The sequence below is a fragment of the Heliconius melpomene genome, chromosome 2 (assembly GCF_056956725.1).
Source record: "Heliconius melpomene rosina isolate 202511_hmr_F chromosome 2, ASM5695672v1, whole genome shotgun sequence".
Lineage (NCBI taxonomy): Eukaryota > Metazoa > Arthropoda > Insecta > Lepidoptera > Nymphalidae > Heliconius > Heliconius melpomene.
Genome location: NC_140390.1, coordinates 4303584 through 4324115, shown reverse-complemented (window position 1 = coordinate 4324115; position 20532 = coordinate 4303584). Strand labels below are relative to the sequence as shown.

Below are 20532 nucleotides of genomic sequence, written 5' to 3'. Positions count from 1 at the left end.
GGATTCAGTAAAAATGCATATGATTACAAAAGTATATTTTATTAGTAATAACTAATATTATATATTAAAATAAAAACATGACTTATCAAATCACAGTAGAACTATGCATAAGTTAGCTACTTTTAATTAATATTTACCATATAGTAAGTGGCAACAGGTAAACTTATATAAATGAAAATAGCTTAAGTACAATTTGGCGTAAATTCTAGTCACAATAGCATAAAATAACTATACACAATTATAATATGGAAATCTAAAAATAAATAAACGAACAGAACAAACAATTACTTAAAAATAACTAAACAATAGGGCCAATTAATAATGAATATGTCAATAAATGTTATTAATACAAAATAATATGAAAACATTCATAATAATGTTATAAAAAGATCCATATTAGTTTAATAGTCGACTACAATAATTATGCCTGTAATTCAACGAAAAAAAAATCAAATTAGCGAGTCCATGTTAGTTATATATTTATTATTATTATTCAATAAATTTATATCAATGACTACTGAAAGCGTACCTGCCTTGTGAACATTTCGGCGCAGACATCCGCTGTGCACTTAGTAGAGCCGGTGCCCTCTTCGCTCTCGAATTCCGATTCCGTTTCACATTCCGATATAACAGCTGGAGATTTCCTTCCGTTGGATTTTCTAGTTAAATCGACTTCTGTGTTCAAAATGTGCTTTATAACGTCATCGGGCGTCCTTTCTTCCCTTTGTTTAGTTCGCAACTGTCTCGCCCTCTGTCTTATGTCAGCGAGGAATCCTGTAGTCAGTTCAACGCTTTCCCTGGACTCCTCGTGTGGTGAAAGGTCAGTGAGAGACTGTGCCAAGTCCGACGAGGAACCTTTAGCATCCGAAAATGTATCCAAAGATTCTAAGGAAGTGCCTAAACTCCTAAACGCTGCTGCGCCTTCGACAATCAAAATTTTATATTCGTCATCGAATTTAGCTCTTACAATAATGCCGTTCGCGGTGGTGCCAAGTAATGTTGGCTGATTTATTTTATAATTAAATATCTCGGGCTGATAACATTCTGATGCTGACGAAGTGAGAGAATTAGTGTCACATGTACACGGCGGCGCCCTATATGTTTCTTCGTTGATATAAATAATAGTGATTCTGTCTTCTCCTACCGCGTATAAGAACGGGCTGACGTACTCCCAGCCGTGGACCGCAGAACTCCATTTTGGATCTTCATTGCGAGTTCGTTTTCCATTTTCATTCACAAAAATGCCGCACTCCGTGTAACAAAGCAAGATCTCGAGCGGTTTGCTTCGTATTTTAATTATTGCTTTGGGCGGCGAGTGTTTCTTGAAGGCTGCAGCCACTATGGGTTCTTCCATTCCAAATGATTCTAGAGCCCCCGATGGTAAATTAATTTTCAATGGTTTCTCCCCAGCAATGTATAAAACTTGGTTTGTGAGAAGGAGTGAGGCCGGCGGGCGGTCCACTGTGAGGGAGCGTGAAGTCTTAAACTCCGCGCAGCTCGCGTCGTATCGGAGAAGGAACACGCGACGTCCGCACGCGACCGCCGTACACAAGCCCTCGGTGGAATCGGGAAGACCCTGTTATAATTATGTTTAATGAATTATATTAAAATTTTATAACAAAAAACTTAAACGCTATTTAAGTAGATAGCTAAAGAGGCAATACTTAAAAATTCATTTCATTCGATTCATTTTTCCAATGCAGTAAGACAAAGCATAGCATCGAATTCCGCCACCTAAGAAAAATTCGAATTCAGGCGGTAAGTAATAAAGAGAGTGTTTCGACACTGAATATGTTCAATTTATCTAGTGGAGTAGAACTATCGTATTTTAAGAGTACTAACAGTAACAATATGCGGCACAATAGTATCAGGCAGCTGCAGTCGGGTCAGGGAAACCGTGGGCTTCAAATGATCAGCGCGTCGCAGCACAGAGGCGAGAGAGAGGAGCGCGCAGTGGGCGAGGTGTGAACCGCGCAGTAGTAAAACGCGCCCCGCTGCCGCTCTAGCGATCTGCACGCCCGGCGCGTGGCCCCGCGGTGGAGATATGTCAGAGTCGTGCTCGAGGGCGATGGGGCCACGAAGTGAGTGTAGACCGTCGGCACAACCTTTAAATATTACATAAATAAAAAAAATATATACTTTTTTTAATAGCTATTAAAATATTATTATTTGTCAAAATAGTGAAATAATAAAGCTTTCCGATTGTGGATATTATAATTACTCTCTTAAATAATTAGTTTTTATCATATATTTGTCAAATTTTGTTTATACTCTATAAAAATTATATTTAAATATATGGCAAAATGGTAACAGAACATACCTATAGCAATAGCGTTAGGAGCAACATATAACGCAGTGTTAGGTTCAACCTTGCACTGTAATATAACTTGTGGGTTATACCCGGTGGTGGGCGCGGGCGTGAGTTTCTTAATCCATTGCGAACGTTCTTCTATACTGGGACACACTATCGCCGCTTCGTTACCACGATCACAGTATTCAAACTTAACCTGAACAGCAAAATTAGTTTTTAAACATTATTAATATTATCTTGATGTAATTAATACAAACGTCATCTTGTCGTAGTTATCAACACCTAAAATTGCGGGTTCGATTCTACCCGAGGAAAAGGTTGATATTTTTTTTATAAGAATATGCTTTATCTCAAAATAGTCTCCTAGAATGTTTTTTATATATTGTCAAAACAAGGAAGACGGGTGAACGAACCCAAAGAAAATAACAACAGAATCACTCAAAAACAAGGCTGAAATAATTATAATGAAAGTAGACTAAACAATTTACTTGACATATACAAAAAGAACATAATATTTACAGTAAAAGTAAAAAAAAAAACATAATATTTACAGTAAAAGCACGGTTTGCTTCATTGTGTGGCAAGTTCTTAGCCTCCGTTGCAAGGAGACGCGCTCGTAACGACCTCTCCCCACTGCTTAGTTCCAACAAGTGGTCTACACAGCGCGCTTGCATACGTTCACGGGGCCCGTCACTCCTGGAAAATTATTTAAAAGATTAGAACAAATATTTAAATTATTGTTTAAAATCAAGAAACTATATTTTGTAGACCAGTTGTGGCTGTAGGAGCACAAAGTATATGTGACAGGTTTTGTGTACGGGATACACTGTACTACATAAAATTAGTCAAACCTATTTCAGCTATAAGATAAATTTCTTGACTTAATGATAATAATACTTAAAAAAAATGTTTACCATATTACGAGTAATGATTCTTTGTCCTCAGGAGCATCCAAGTCGAATGTTCTGGAAACATACATTTATTTTAAAACCAATTAAGATGATAATGTAAAAAAATAATCACGTAAATAAAAATAAATTACCCATGTACAATTTTCTTTGGCTTATTATCAGTTTTGCGATCTCGTCTTGGTGTCGGTGGGAAGCTGGAATTGTTTTAATATATTTTAATTTATAAATTAAATCAATCTGCAATATTAGTTGTAAAAGGAGTAACATACTTTGCTTCGCAGTTGGCATGTGCAGCAGATAATTTTGCTCTTAAACGTTCTACTTCTTCTCTCAACTCCCTGTAAAAATAAAGCATGATTTAATATATTTCCTACAAGCGCACTCATGCATGTAAAATAATAAATTATTTTAGCTTCTAGAGTTAAGAGACTCAGTTCCCTATAAAAACACTTCCGTTCCTCACTGTCCACCAAATTCTGGGGACATTGCGTGGCGAATCTCAACGTCGCACTTCTCTACCAGAGTGATGAAATTAAATAATAATAAAATATTTTCTATCTATCCACACCCATCATTTATCACCCATCATCCGTCACCCATTAGCCGCCATTTGTCATAAAACAAGGATAGAACTAGGGAACTTCCCCCTCACCCTTGGCTTGCAAAATAAATAATAAATCACCACAACGATGTTGAGACGTGAATTAAATTGAAAAATAAATAAACGCCCGAACAACTTTATATGGTATACTTCAAAAAACACTTTTTTTATAATAGAAAGATGATAAAAACAATTACCTATTAACTCTTAGAAGTGGTGGTGAAGCTGCGGAGCGACGTCCCGAACGACCAAATAATTTGTTACTTAGAGAACACTTTTTGCGCCCAACTTCTTCAACCTTAGCCTGTAAAAATTATATAGTAGTAGTAGAGGCCACCGTGGCGCATCGTTTGGCTGTAAACGCGATAGTTTTGGGTTCAATTCTCAATCGGGGGATCGAAATAATTTTGAAAGAAAAACAGAAATAGAAATAACAATATATGCAATATTTAATTTTCATTCCAAATTATATAGGCAAATTGGAATCTTGTTGGTCTAAACGACGATGGTTGCAATTAACATTTATAAATACATTAATGCTAAGTATCTAAATGACAAATAATAAATATATCGTAATATTTTTAAAAAATGAAGCAAAAAAACGAATATCCGATTCTGCATGATCTGCACGACCTAGATTGTAGAAATAAATAAACATTACCTGTAAAAAGTCAATAAGTTTGGCCTGTTGTCTCAGCGTAGCGTCCGCCTTGGTCTCGCGGGTGCGCCACCACGCCGTGGCCGCCTCGTGCGCCTCGCGGGCCGCCTCCGCCTCCTCCTGCGTATCAAGATATATATGTTATCGTAAGATTTAAAAAACCAGTCAGTTCATAATTTTACTCGTGAAATTATAAACTATCGAAAATTTGTAAACTCTTTAAGCGCTGGTCTTGATTGGTCGTTTTTACTGCAAAATCGACCACGCATTGTGACCACAGAGCTAAGAATCTAAAAAGGTGTCAATAAAATGAAACTTTATTTATTATATTCCATATCTAGGTATTATTAAATTGAAACAGTTCCTTCCGAAATTATATGTGTAACAGAAAGTTACTTTGTGGGTACCTGTGCATCAGCGAGCGCGGCCTGCAACTGCATAGCACTGGCGTGGTGGTGATGGGCGCGAGTGCGCAACGCTGCAGCCTCTTCCTGCAAGTCGCGCATACGCCGTGCGGCGCTGTTTAACGCCGCGGACTGCGACGCCGCCTCGTCTTGCACGGTCGCTAGGCGGGTTTCTAGCTCTGTTATTAGGGTGTCTCGGTTGTCTAGGCGTTCCTGGTGCAATATTGTTTTTATATAGTAAAATTATAATATAAAAAAATATGTTTTGAATGTATAGAGTAGAATAATTAGAAATTTACTTTTTATATTACAGGTAAAAACTTAACTGTTTTGAGTTTTTATTTCATATTTTATAGTATACATACATAAATGAAAGTGATAGAAAACAATAATTAATATAATTTTAAATAACAATTATTCTAAACAAGTTTCACTTTAACAAATTATCACTACGACATTTACGCAAAATTATACAAAAAAAGTTCTATAACATGACATACCTTTATAATCTGCAATTGCGAAGTAGCGAGACGCAGCTGCTCCAGCGCGTCGTCCCCGCGTTGTAACGCGTGGTTCAACTCCGCCGCGCGAGTGGCCGCTAAACGTTCTGCTTCCGATAGCTTTGCTCTACAAGTTTCTAGCTCAGAACGAAGGCGACTTAACTCGTTCTGATAGAAAATATGATGTATGTTATTTGTTTAGTATGGTACTTTTAGTTTTTTTATACTTCACGCTGTATCCCGCAAGTAGTAGGGTAGGCAGAGGGAAGGTTAAGAAACTCCTTTCCCGCATATTCCATCTAATTTTTTGAAACTTATTCATTTTGTGAAGATCGAACGCACAACAATCATGTTAAGCCAGAGGCTGTGCCAATGCACCACATTGGTTTTATTTAAGTAGATATTTATAACATTAGTATTTATTAGATATGATACTCAATAAATACTAATATATTATATTACGTATATATAGATTATGCAATACAAATTTTGCAAAACAAATGTTAAATTACTTCAAGGTCTTTATTCTTCAGTTCATGAAGATCTGCTAGTTTCTCCAAATCAGTCAACTGCTCCTCCAAAAGGCTACAAGCTTCTTGTAGCGCTTTATTATTCTGAAAATGATATTATTATTAGTCAAATAAGCTTCGCGTTGTATCCCGGGAACCTAGTGTTAAGACACTTCGTTCCACACTTTTTCGAAGCATCGCTTGTTGAGTGGCGGAACTTAACACCGGTGTTATTTTACATTATTACATGTCATATAAATTTTTATAGCACACAATTTATTATTACAACTATTATTTACAGTATTTAAACGTGCTCGAGAGGCTACCAACGCAGAGTCAACAGCACGGCACCGGCCCCGCAATAAGTCCGCAGTAAGTATAAATCGCAAACGTTTCGCCCATACAAAACTCCTTAAATATGGCGGCTTGGGCCAAACGATCGGTTTTTCTCCAAATATTTTAGCCGAACGACGATGTGGATAAGCCATATTGAACTTCCCTACACGATTACACTTCCTATAATATGATGAAAATGATTACATAAAATTAATACTAAATATACTATAATATATGAAATTTATGAATAAAATTTTGAAATTTTTATGCACGCGTCTAGTAAGAGAAGATACAAATACAAAATGATAATAATGTGTATAACGCGAGTGTCATGGTCTTGTGAGTTATTGTTTACTAAACAAGAATACAATGGGTGTTGATCTAATTATTGTTGTATGGAAACTTTTTAATATTAATATTGATTGATTTGTTTGGTGTTGTTCACTGTTATAAACTGTAGAAGACATCATCTTCAAAAAATATTTAATAACTAAATTATACGTACACTACACTTCCATGATGAATGATTTCATTTAATATGTGTAATTGTCAAGGCCATTATTTTGTATATATCTTTAATTTTAAGGCAAAGTTGGTGCAATTATTCATTAAGCGATTCAGCGTTGCGTTAAACCCCGCCGTTCAACACGTAAAATCTCAAATTCCTGTTAATAGCGAAGAACCGTAAAGTATCTTTTTCTACACCACCAAATGAACAAAATAAGTTACAATAAAAAATCTAATAATATCAAATACATATAAAACGTACCTGTATTAAATCATTATTACTAGCACGCAATGGCACTAGTTCGTCTCGTAGTTGCGCTCGTTCCCTAGAAGACAACTCCTCTTGCTCTTCCGCGTGAAGTCTTCGTTTCTCACTGTACTGCACTTCGCTCTTCAATTTACGAATATCGTTACGTGATCTGTGTAGCAAAAGTAAATATTCTTGAGTTTCACGCTGTATCCCGCACGTATCCCGAAGGATAGGCAGAGTGTGAAGACACTTCTCTAACTATTTTCCGCCGTATTTTGGAGATATTGCATATTTAGTGACAGAACTCAACGCTGCGCTTTTTCTTGACGCCAGAGCGAAGAAATTAAAATATTTCATTTCCTCAAGTGGGGATAGAACCCACCACCTATCGCGTTTACACTCACAAACTTGGGGTACAAGTGCGCAGGAATGGGCTCAATAGTAATAATTATCTTTAATATATTGTTTGCTACTAAGACATGTTGCTACTATTTTAAAATGAAATCATTATTTTTATTCATTCTTGTCGCATTCATCATTTGGAATATTTTAAATGTGACAACAAATTAAGTAGTATAAATATAATTTAAATAAATAAATTAGAAACCAAAACAATTGATTCTAATACCTGTCAACTTCAGCTTGAAGAATTTCATTGTGTTTCTTCAATTTATCCAGTAACTCCTTAAGTTTCTCCGCCTCTTTCTTTACTAACTCATACTGTGGTTTCAAAGTGGTTATTTCTTTGTGGACTAAACCAGCTTTATGTTCAGCAGATTTACGAGCTTCCACTGCTGAGTTGAGACGTTCTTCGAGTCGTTTCAAATCTCTTGTTTGTACTTTTGAGTTTAATGACAGGTCGTCGAATTCCTTGTCCTGAGAAAATTTAATTAGATAAAATCGTATAGTTAATATTGATTCACTGTGCGTAAGTTAATACTTATACTTCTGAAATCGTCCAATTCCTTCTGCTAAGAAAATTTACATGAAATTTACAGTGATATCAAAATGTCTTCTTTTTTATTTATTAATAAATAGACCATATTTGAATTACTTCTTTCTTCAGAGATATATTACATGTTAATTTAAAAGGAGAGATAGTATTTTTTTTTTACTTTGAAATACCTGTGCAAATGAATGTAACTTATAGATATTACCTTTCGCCATCTTGCTAAGTTAGCAGCCCTAGTTTCCTGACGCAAAGCTGCGATTTCTTCACTCCGTGCCTATAAAGATATATCATTGTGAAATTGTAATTTCCAAAATGTTGTTACGGATATAGATTATAGATGTAAACACATTTACAATTACTATACTTATTATTTATTTAATATAATTTTGATGGTTGTCGGTAGTTTCTCATTTCTGGGAATGGTTATATAACCAATAAGAACGGAGAAACGAATATATTGGAATGTTCCAATATATTAAATTCCCCGTTTATTGTAGGTAAAGCGCAGTAATAAGTTGCGGTACTCAATCCACAATGTTTCGACAATTGGGGAAGCATGAGAAACGGATTGTCTTAACAATAGGTTCCCCCCTCTAGGCAGAGGACGCCTTGCTATGGTAGGCACCTTGCTATGCAGGAAAGAGTGTAAAGCTGTAAAAAAAGAAATGTATTCAATATATTTAAGAAATAGAACCACTTTACCTGCAACTGAGCTTCAGCACGTTCCAGTTGCTCTTTAAGAAGCGCGACCTGCGCGAGAGCTGCGTGCGCCGGCGCGTCCGCCACACTCTCCGTGTCACTGCGCGTGTCCCGCATGTCCTCTCTCTCCACTCTCTCCGCCTCATCGCGTGTAGTGCAGCGCGCACACTCTCTGTTCTCGAGTGCGCTGACTTCGCGTTCCAGTTGACGTACTAGTTGTTCTAGTGTACTGACCTTTGGATTAATATTGTATTAGTACCTACTCTACAAATGATAATTTTTATGTATGATTGGATAATTGTAAAAAATAAAAAAATAGAAACTACCTTTTCCCTATAACGTGCGTCGTCATGCAGTGCGGCCGAAGCTCGTGCTTCAGCAGCTTCTAGGCGTTGCTGTAGCCGCGCCTCAGTACGAGCACACTGTTCCTCTAGCGCGGCTTCACGAGCCCCCGCCTCGCTGATACCACGTTCTAGCTCCTGTAGAAAATAATATTAATTTAAAAAGATTGCGTTTATGAAAGAAAAAAAATATATTTTTATCTAGGCTTAGACAAGAATTTTACGAAATTTAAGAATAAACTGCACGGACACTTATGCAGTATGCATTTTTTAGAGACCTACATAGGGACGCCCCCGCTAACACCGTACTTCACCACTTCACTCCCCGCGAGCCTGAACATGACACTAAAGCACATTAGAGCGCGACGATAAGTGTCATTTATTGTGCCAGTTTGCATATATGACAAAGTGACGCCTAATTCGACATATTGAATACTAGCGGACGCGCGCAGCTTCGCTTGCTTATTTAGAGGTGGTATTCTAATAAACCATGAAACATGTGTTCAATGAAATATTTTTAAGAGTCTAAATTTCAAATTTTATAAAAATCAGTGATGATTTAAGAATTTTTCCATACAAACTTTCAACCCCTTATTTGCACCCTTAAGGGAAGAATTCTAGAAAACCATGAAACATATGTTCATTTAAATACTTTTAAGAGTTTGAATTTAAAATTTTATTAAAATCGGTGACGATTTCAGAATTTTTCCAAACAAACTTTCAACTCCTTATTTGCACCCTTAGGGGAAGAATTCTAGATAACGATGAAACACGTATTCAATTAAATACTTTTAAAAATCTAAATTTTAAATTTTATAAGAATCGGTGCCGATTTAATTTTTTTTCCATACAAACTTTCAACCCATATTTCATCCCTTCAGAGTTCAAATTTTTCAAAATCCCTTCTTAGTGGATGTCCAGATTACGAAAGTAAACATCTGTCCAAATTTCACGTTTCTACGCACAGCGGTTACGGCTGTGCGTGCGTCTTACCTCAGTCAGTGAGGCCAAGTCCTTTTATATATATAGATTATGCACACTATTGTACATGCACGAGTTTGACTCGTGCCTATCTTCACAGCACTCATAAAGATTTTATCCGGCTATATTTTACTTATTTTAAAAAAAACAATTCACAAATAATAAAATTACAATAAAAAATAAAAAAAGAACTGAACTCAATAAACATAATACCTGCACTTGTGCTGTAAGTGTTGCGATGCGCATACGTTCCTGAGTGAGTAGTACTTGCGTCTCACTCAGCTGTTGACTGGTGGCAGTAGCTACACGTTCTTTCTCCAGGGCAGAGTTCTTCATGGACATGGCAAAAATAATATATTTAATTAAGTTATCTTAAAATGGCATAAATCGGATAAATTCTTAACGTAAGGTACGGTACATACATTATTTTCAACCCTGTCAAACGTTAATAAAATAAATATACATGTATAGATTTCATTAAATTTTAACATAAATATGATATATTTATAAATTTCACCCTAACTGCAGGGTAGGCAGCGGACAGGAGATCCGCGGACCTCAACCCCACGCTTGGTGTTGACATCACAGAGAGAATATAAAAATAATATGCGTGATGACAGATTTTGAGAAACTTCTATAATGTTGATTGAATATGTTATAATCACAATGTATATAATATTTCTGCATATACAAAGGTCTAGTATAAAAAAATACACTTTTATTTATGTCAGATGCTGGTCCAGCAAATAATTTATAAACTAATATTTTTTCAAAATAATATTTTTTCCCAGTTTCACGCTGTATCCCGCATGTGGCATGGTAGGCAGAGGGACCATTTTAAAAAGTTAAGTTTACTGAAATCTCAAGCGATCGAAAGCATTGCGTATCGAGTGGCCGCATACTCAATGCCGCGAAATCAATATAATTATTATTGAAAAACAAAAACAAGCAAAAGTACCTGAGCAGCAGTAATCTGATCGCGCATCTCCTCAACGGTACCGCGTAGCTGCTGCAGCTCGTGTTCGGTGGCCACTAAGCGCGCGTCCGCGTCTTTGCGCGCGCGCCCCTCCCGCGCCGCCGCCGCCTCCGCCGTGGCCACACGCATCGCGTCCGCATCGCCGCCGCTTAGCGTTTGACGGCGGAGTGCTCGTTCTTTTGCTACCGTATCCTGTATAATTAATAGTTTTATAATTATAACGAAATTAATATATTTTTTTAATATATTTTATGTAAACTTCAGGCTGATTCCCAATTAAGTGAATTAGACAGAGGGATCCTAGTGATGAAAATGAAGGGTCATTTTAGATATTGCGTGTTGAGATTGCGAAGTCAAGGCATAATTTAATTAATAATAATAATTTAATTTCATCAGTGAGAATTGAACCCATAATTGTCGCGTATTTGCTATGAGGCTCTGCCCCGTTTCTATTACTACTTGTTTTACTTGTTAGTAATATTTACTGTTAATCTAAAAAAAAAATGCATCATAAGCATCGTTTAATTCTATTCTAACTCTAGAATTATACTACAGTTACTTTTACGAATATTACTTAGCACAACTATACACTACTCATTATGAAAATTCTGATAAATTACTATATATATTTAAACTATTTGGTACATAATGCTACATGTTTTCATTAACTTACTATAGGCTTCACATTGACTTCTGTAAGCCATCTATGACTTAAGTCTTGTACATGATGTATAATCTCCTGATTGTCAATAAATTCACAGTTCAATATAGAAATATACAAAAAAACATTTTCACGTTTTTTCTCGATTAGTGTTAGGATAGGCAGAGTGTCTTACCACTACGTTCCCTATTTTCCGCCCAATATCTGAGACATTATCCCCAATTTACAAGACTGGGACTCAATATAGAGTTCTTAACAAAGCAGGAAAATGAAAATATTTTTTTAACAATTTTAAAGTGTTATTACACACTTGAGAAAGACAAATACTTATTAGAAAACCTGCCTCTTGGACGCACGCTCAAATTTTTATACGTTTTCTAAAAAATATTTTAAAATAATTATAATATAATCATTCCCCCAAGTAAAAATCGAGTCCACGACGATTGTTTTGACGCGTTTACTGTCAGCGGTCCTAATACACCAACATGGCCTCAATACAGAAAAATCGAAAGTGCTTCTTTTACTAGAAATAATAAATTTACAATTTCAAAGTTAACTAAAAACAAAAATATAACATTATTTACCTTATAATGCTTATGCTGGGCTCTAGCATCATCCGCCATCGCTATAGCACTAGAACATTCCGCCTGTAACTCCCTTACTCTCTCCTCGGCTCTTGCCAAGTTATCTTTGAGTAAATCTCTCTCAGATTTCAACTTTGATGATTGAGCCTGAGCATTTCTTAGATCTGCGTTGTTTCTCTCTGTGATACCAATGCTTAGTTCTTGATTAGTTCGTTGCAAGGCCATACGTTCTTCTTTTTCTACTTCGATTTGGCGTTCTAAACGTCTGGTGGATAATTTTAGCAAGATAAGACAAATATATGAGATGAAGTAAAATTGCATGTTTTACTGACAACAAAAAGCATAAAATATATAAAGACTACAAATTTTGTTTATATGTATGGCCTCGAAATTTATGAAATAACAACACAATAAATTTGGTAATCATGTTATACTATATTATAGCAACCCTTAGACTAAAGTTGCTTAATTAAACGTTTATATATTTGTAACTTTACATTTTGTTAAAAAGCCATTAAAAATTTAAAATATATATTCTATGTTTATTAACACAAAATTTAAAAATAGCTTAATTTATTGTGCTCCTGCCTTTTGAGATTATAATCCGCGCCTCTTGGAAACCGTTCAAACGCTTTGACCACTAAGATACTCATCAAGCTATTTCGAAATTTCTATACGCTTGTTACAAATTATGTTGTTAGTTTTGTGACTTATAATACATATAACAGGAATAAAACTTTAAAAATATAATATAAACAGATCATCTAACTTATTCTGCAGCGTGAGCGCAGTGATATCGGCCTGCAGCGCCGCGCGCACGCGCTCTGCGTCCGCATCCGCCGCCCGCCGCGCGCGCTCTGCGGCCTCGCCCGCCGCCGCCTCGGCCGCCGCCAGCTTGCTTTGGAGAGACGACACCTCCCTGCCGCGCATCGCTGCCAGCTTCTCTGCTGATCTGATGTTAAATAAAGTGCAATCAATGCTTGTCTAAGCAATACTTGTAAATCTTTTTTTTTGGTGAAATGAATGAACTTATTGTTAAGACACTCCGTTCTCTACACATTGACCCAATGATCGGAAAATTGCTTGTTGAGTGACGGAATTCAAAGTCACTTCTTGTTTTCTTAGGAATGTAAGGAAATAAAACTAATTCATTCTCCTAGTGGGATCAAACCCACAACCGTCGCCCTTTCAGACAGATGCTGTTCTGCTGCACCACAACGGATTATCTAATTGTGATATGTTAAATAAAATAAAGTAAATAAGATAATGATATGTTATTTAAAAAGATATATATTATTAGGACTTTAAATCAATTATCATATTATATTACGAAAGATCATTAAAACATTTCGAAGAATATTTATAAATGGCAATAATAACCAATCAATATTTCCGAATTATTATTTTATTATTATATTTATTATTATTATTTTAATATTTAATTATTATTTTTAAATGTAACTATATATTAATTACTATTATAACAACAATATAAAATTACATTTTTAATTTGTTTAATTCTTTTTAAGAACAAACTATTATAAAACTAATTAACTTTTAACAATTTTCATATGTAAATAATAACTATCATTAACTAAAACTTACTTGTAAGTAGCCAAGTCAATAGCTGTACAATCGTGTGATCCATTGAATCCACCACTGTTGTCTTCATTTTCATCAATGGCTACATACGAGTATCCTAAAATTATAAAAAAACAATACTTATAATGTCTACTAAATAATATAGACTATTTACAAAAAAAAATATTAACTATATCAATATCTTAGTAATAAAAATACACTGCTACGTCAGACATTAAGGGCGAAGGAGGGAGTTGATTAAGTGTAGGGAGTTGTGTTCGTGACATCATATTGTTTCCGAATTTTGCTAAATAATTGACATCATATTAGTGATGTCATGATATTCCTGTAACATAATTATGGACAATAGTCGGACAAGGAATATGGAATACCATATGGTCATTTTAACTTACCAACAAAAGGTAAATGTCCAGCAAAAGGCGGTCGGGTGCGGAAAGGAGCGGCAGATGGCGGAGACACCTCACGATTGGGACACGGTAAGAACGTAGCGTCCTCTGGCCCTCGTAGATGTGGTACCCATGGTGGTACCTAAAAATTATGTTTTTTAGTTATATTTTTCAGATTTACGGTGTATTACACATATAACATGGTAGATAAAGAGAACCTAGCCTTAAGACACTCCATTCCAGACATACAGCCTTATTTACTAGAATCTGCGCACTAAGAGGCGGAACCCAACTCCGCGCTTTGGCTTGTTACCAAACTGCCTTAACTGCCATCGCGTTTACAGTCAGATGCTACCCCATGACGGCGTCTATATATTTTCTCTTCTCTATATATTCCCACGCCCATGACTAAATGTCATCTTTTCTTATTAAACAAAAATTCTATTAATTACTATTAAGGCCGCGGCGACACAGTGTCTGACTGAAAGCGCGATAAACGTAGATTCGATTTCCAATCGGGGGAATGAATTACTTTCATTTTCTTGTCCTGGTAAGAAGACAAGGCAGGGTGTTGAGTGTCAACACTCAACAGGCTATGTCTCAAACGGAAGGAGAGTCCTTACTAATAGGTTCCCTTGTTTTTCCTCAGCCTACCGTGATATGTGGGATACAGCGTGCAATTTAAAAAAATAACAAAATATACCTGATCCCTAATGGCATGTAATTTAAGATGCGCCAGAGCGGGATGCTGTAAAGTATCTAAATAGTTAAATCTGCGTGCAGGTGATACACGTAAGAGACCAGCGACGAGCCCACGCCAGGTACTTGACGGTCCTGAGGGTAGAGGGTCGAATGGAGGTTCGGAGTTTGGTTCTCTTTCGTATCTTGAAGTAAGAAATGATTTCAAATTATTATTTTGTAGGTGAAACCTGGGAACCAAGTCTCAAGACACTTTGTTTCTATTAAGACACTTCTGTTTCTCACTTTCTACCGAACTTTGAAGGTATTGCGTAACCCGAGCAAGAAAACGACAATATTGAATATTAAAGTTACTCAACTAGTGATGATGATGATGCATACCAATATGAAGAAAACGGTTATTCCCAGCATAGCACAGTATGCAGAGGGTTAACTAGTGTTCAAGACAAACCATTCCCCACTTTTTGCTCGATTTTCAAGATATTGTTTAAATATAAAGAACAAAATCTTGAAATTTTATTGTAAATTTTTAAAAACAATTATACATGGATTATATACTTGATAAATTTCTAAATAACTTACTTTTGTATATTACTAAGAATTTTTGCTGTGCTGTCGTCATCACTTGAAGAAAATGGTCTTCTGAGTGTCACCAGTTCAAATGCGACGACGCCCAGTGACCAATAGTCGCAAGCAGACTAGAAAAAAAGTTTCGTTATTATAATAAAAACAATTCTAAATAAAGTATATGTCTCGCACTCCGATCCCTATTTTCTGCCGCATGGCATGTTGAGTGGCGAAACTCAATGCCTTTGCTTCGATATCAGAGTGAAGAAATGAAAATATTAAATATTTCATTTTCTCAAGTGGGAATCGAACCCACAATATGTCGCGTTTAGTCACACTAACCGTGCCAGGACCTAAGACAGCGTGAAACACAAAAAAGGGCGTGTAATATAAAGACCTTTTGATATTTTTCTTATTCAAAACAAATTTAAAAATATTTAATCTCTGAGTATCGTATATATAGTAAGTACAATGCCAGACCCATCATGTCATTTTGATAATTGTGTGTTATAAAAATATTATTTTATTAATTGAAGTCATAATTATTTTAATATAAAAAAAGAAATTGAAAATATTTAGTTTAGTAAAAACATTGAATAGTTAGTGTGTGCACAATTACGTAATATATGTATATATGTATAATAAAAAATACATTGCGAAAATATTAAAACAAATGTCCTCATGCAAATTTGCTCTCAAACTACTTAAGTACTTAAACTACTATAGGTGCTAATTATATACCAAATATACTTCCTTATTTTGTTATTGAAAAAAAATAAAAAACATTTTCTTGTTGTGTCATGCTTGCATATTTTATAGTTTCATGCTATTTTAGTATTCATATTGCAGTCTTACTATGGATAAGAAATTATTCTTTGCAACTACACTTTTGTTGAATTTATAACTAAGAACTACTAACAACTTCATATGGGCTTTTTAATATAATTGGTATTATCTTTATAAATATAATAAAAAAGTGACTCTCATGACTCAAAAAAGAGTTGTTGAAACCAACTGTAAAAAACGACTATTTATTGCTTGTTCAAAATATTTAAACTATTTTAAAATTACATAAGTATATAAATACACTTAGGTCTTTAAAACATTGCACAATAAAAATGTACTTATTGTGCAATAAAACAATATGTACAATATTCCTCCACCCATACAAAGTGCTAAAGCGTTAGTAAACACCCACTATGGCCATGTTAACCCGTCGGCAGTACTCGAGACACACAGTGTGGACAGAGCAGTCAGCCAGCAGCTCTGGGGCCACGTAGTCCGCGGTGCCGCCTGCCACGCACCCACCCTCGGAGAGCCGCGCGCAAGTGCCGAAGTCGCCGAGCTTTATGTGGCCGCATCTATTTATATTGTATAAAAAAATATATATTGATGTTTTTTTCGTATTTATTTTAGTTTCACAATGAATCCCTCAAATAGTAGTGTTAAAGAGGGAACCTAGAACTGCTAAGACACTCTATTCCCCACTTTCCGCCGAATTTTTCATCGTAACTTTTATCGTTTTTTTTTTATCAGAGCAAGGAAATGAAAATAATTCATTTCCTGATTGAGAATCGAATCCACCGCCGTCGCAGCTTACGCTCAGACGCAATGGCGGTACTCCACGACTACCTCATATATAGTTGTTATCAAAAATGTGCAAAACCTACCTGTCCAAAAATATATTTTCAGGTTTAACATCTCTGTGTACATAGCCCATTGCGTGCAAAGCCTTGAGAGCGTGTGCTACTTCAGCAATATAAAACGCCGCATCTCTCTCAGAAAGTGGATTATCATGACGAGCCAGTAGACCAGCTAAGTCACCGCCATTGCACAATTCCATGACAAGGTAGAGATTGGAATTATCCTGCAATTGTATACAAAAATATTTTCTTTTAGCTTCATACTGTAACCCACATAAAACATGGTAGAAAAACACTTTGTTCCACAATTTCCGCGACACATTGCGTGTTGAATGGTAGACCTCAATGCTGCAGTTTGTCTGTCTGTTACTAGAGTAAAGAAAATGAAATCAAATTCTTTCAGAGTGAGATATCAAAGCCACAATTGCCATAAATCATGATAGTGGTTCATTAATTATTTCGCCACTTCATTATAATTTCCTGGTTTGTAATACTATGTGTAGACTTGAAATCTATCACTTTAAATGGAAAATAGAAATGCTAGTATAAGTTTTCTCTGGCTTACAAGGTCAGAGAGAAGAGAAAAATATTAAAGTATATCATTTTTTACAAACTTGAAAAGCATATTGGAGACGTGGTGTCCATTGGCCTGTAGCATTTGCTAGTATGTCTCTTTCATCTTCAGCACCGGTGACTCGCTTGCGTGCTTGCTCCTTGCGGAGACTTTTAAGAGCATAAACATCCCCTGTTTGTTTTTCTCTAACCATCTAAAAATATCAAAGGATTTTTTTTCAGATCTTTTGAAAGTATCTTTTTTATACAAAATTTGATCTTAATTATCTTGCAAAAGGAGGAGGATCTCCATTTAACAATTAATATAATATTATTTTCTAAGTCTACTTTTGTGTGATCAAAATAATGAGTATAATATATTACATGAACTTCCCCATAATGACCACGGCCAATCAACTGAATTGTTTCAAAATCTGTGAGACAAACACGAGTCCTTCGTAAATCTGCTAATACACTACGATCTGAAAATATATAAAATCTCTTTAGTTAACTTTTCCTGTAATATTGGTGATATTGTAGTCAAATGGAATTAACAAAGAGTTGCATATGTTTTAACTATGACTGAAGGTGGTGTGAGCTAATGTGTTACATCAAAACAATATACCTAATATAATCTTTTAAGTTTTACTTGGTAAAGAAGAGAAAGAGAATTTTTTTTATTCAACCCACTAGCTCCTGAGAACTAAATTAACTCTTTAACTTTACATTACTATAGTTAGTTTATACAATATAATTTAGTCACCATATAAAGACTTATATTTCAATGATACAGATATGACAAAAGAGAAGGTTTACAAGAGAATAAAATAAAATTATAAACATAAGTGAAAAAAATATGAAAATTTACAGTAGTTACTATAGTAACTATGAAATTGAAAATATGGCAAAAAGGTATAAATAACTAAGCAAGTGTAGAAACTTGCTCCCAAAGATGTTGAGCAGGTGCAAATGAGACAGGAGAACAATTCCTTCAAGTTACTCATCAAAATTTAAATTCTATGTTTGAAATTCATTACATGATATTTTTTGTGCTATTGAAAAATTGTGTGTAATGCTGTGTACCTTTGTGTGTGTTCTTTGAGAGTGAGCCTATTTCGTGTCTACCTATTTATTCTATGCTCATAAAAATGAGGAGCTCACAGAAATTAGGTATTTCATTAAAATAGTAAATATAATATGCAATGGGCGAATAAACTGAAATTTAATGAAATTACTTTTGAACCTTTGAGAGAAAAATTATTTACATTCATAAGGACAGGTGCTACATATGTTGAACTTTAACTGACTTACATTTATCGAGGAAACTTCGTACAAGTTCATCGCACTTTTTAACAGGATCGTCATTACACTCTTCATATAAAACAGTTAATGCGTCTAATAATGTCTCACGATCTATTTTTCTACTAAGTTTACTAGTTCCATTAGTCACTTTGCCTATTATCTGTCGGTTTAAACGAGTAATACGAACAGCAATAGCTTCCTTGGATGGCTCCATAGTAGTCTTGTAGTTTAGTATTATTTTAAAGTATTTTAGACATTTTAAACTGTTTTTTTGTTTATATTATACTTTGGAGTCTAAAATACACGCATCAAACGATAGCCCGGTTGTTACCGTTATTATTTAAAAATGGAAGTTGAAATGTGACAGCAAAAGAAAAGTGTTGCTAGTATATTATATATAGAATATACTAAATTATTCTAATTACAGTACAATAGAGACCTTATTAAAATTATTTTTATTTTATATCTAAAAATCTAGTGATCCCGTGAGTGGAGAATAATATGATGTCTTATACAAAATATTATTATAGCTTTATTTCTACAATTCATTGTAAAATAATGTTTATCAATTAAAAGCATGTAATAATTGTTTCAATTGTTGGTGGCCCTTATAAATAAATAAATAAATAAAGGTATGAGCACTTATGCTACATTTTGTATAAAATCCACTGCATAATCTAAATCCACAAAGGGTACAGTACGATCAACAAGTTGTGGACGCCTGAAGTTAGCTGTAGGCGCGGATTTGATTTTATGATTTTTCATAACTGAGGGTGGAGGAGGAAGAACTTCAGGGTGGCCACGATTTATTGTCCATACCGTACTTTCCATGTTTTTACAGTTGTAAAATTTAGCGTAAATTCAAAATAAATAAAGGACAAAAATGTGAAAAGTGAATTTATAGACATTTCATGCAAAATATAATTACAAACTTCATACAAAATCAATATATACAGTTTGTATTTCTTTTTATAGCATATAAAGCATATAAAGTTAAAACTTGGCCAAATTGAGTTCGTCAACTTTTATAAATTGCACTTCCCGTTGACCTACAATTTTGAAATTGATACAGAACTTTCAGTGAGCGAGTACGACTTACACTTGATCGGTTTTTTAATTTAAAATAAAAAGTCATCACCAACGCCAAATCATCCCAGAGAGCGCCCGTTGGCCGGCTGCGAGGTTATTAGCTAGCACATTCAACTGTAGGTTAGATGTCTATTGCTTAAAAAAACTTTTTGGCTAAATACATAATGAACACAAAACTTACCCACATCGAAATAATTTACACATAAATGCACATGACTAGAGGCTGTGAGAAGATCTGTTCATTTCATAACTTTTAACCACTTTTTCCGAATTTTGTTATTAAGTATATGTTACAAACAAACTGTTGTCGGGGTACACATAGGAATAAAACAACATTCCTAACCATTTAATTTTTCAATATAGAACAACAATCAAATTTATATCTAGCGAAATTGCGGAAATTCAACGAGCAGTACTTACTCGTATATAGGTTAGAGCGCTTCGGCGGTTTCCAAGAGGTGTAGGTTCAAATCACTGGCCTGGGGCCTGGGGCAGGTAAAAACTACCGTAC

The 20532-nt window shown here is 35.0% G+C and overlaps 1 protein-coding gene across 4 annotated transcripts; it reads right to left on the bottom strand.

Annotated features, from left to right (window-relative positions):
- Window positions 1–20: 20 nt before the first annotated feature.
- Window positions 21–19262, bottom strand: LOC146540466 (uncharacterized). 4 transcript variants are annotated; one of them, XM_085198369.1, is made up of 31 exons: window positions 18942–19262; window positions 18015–18112; window positions 17693–17845; window positions 17106–17302; window positions 16634–16796; window positions 15451–15566; window positions 14873–15053; window positions 14176–14311; window positions 13787–13880; window positions 12951–13133; window positions 12182–12446; window positions 10919–11128; window positions 10174–10290; window positions 8965–9117; window positions 8642–8872; window positions 8145–8213; window positions 7616–7863; window positions 7000–7156; window positions 5898–5999; window positions 5386–5553; window positions 4889–5098; window positions 4485–4601; window positions 4021–4127; window positions 3492–3560; window positions 3354–3416; window positions 3226–3276; window positions 2863–3007; window positions 2321–2507; window positions 1843–2105; window positions 530–1576; window positions 21–427 (listed from the first exon to the last, which is right to left on the bottom strand). In XM_085198369.1, exons 1-31 carry the CDS (start codon window positions 19144–19146, stop codon window positions 422–424), a joined length of 5511 nt encoding a protein of 1836 aa, XP_085054495.1. In that variant the 5' UTR covers window positions 19147–19262; the 3' UTR covers window positions 21–421. The 4 variants fall into 4 exon arrangements, with proteins under 4 accessions (XP_085054495.1, XP_085054477.1, XP_085054503.1 ...); XM_085198351.1 differs by having other exon boundaries at window positions 534–1576; XM_085198377.1 differs by having other exon boundaries at window positions 534–1576; window positions 16673–16796.
- Between the last annotated feature and the right edge of the window lie 1270 nt (window positions 19263–20532).

What these genes read in the sequence shown, in the direction of transcription:
- LOC146540466 (XM_085198351.1), bottom strand. Translation starts at nt 19,146, where the DNA reads ATGGAGCCATCCAAGGAAGCTATTGCTGTTCGTATTACTCGTTTAAAC. An exon ending in ACGAAGTTTCCTCGATAAAT is followed by an intron (nt 18,113 to 18,941) that starts GTAAGTCAGTTA and finishes ATATATTTTCAG; the next exon opens with ATCGTAGTGTATTAGCAGAT. An exon ending in GACGGGTTAACATGGCCATA is followed by an intron (nt 15,567 to 16,633) that starts GTGGGTGTTTAC and finishes CTTTTTTTCTAG; the next exon opens with TCTGCTTGCGACTATTGGTC.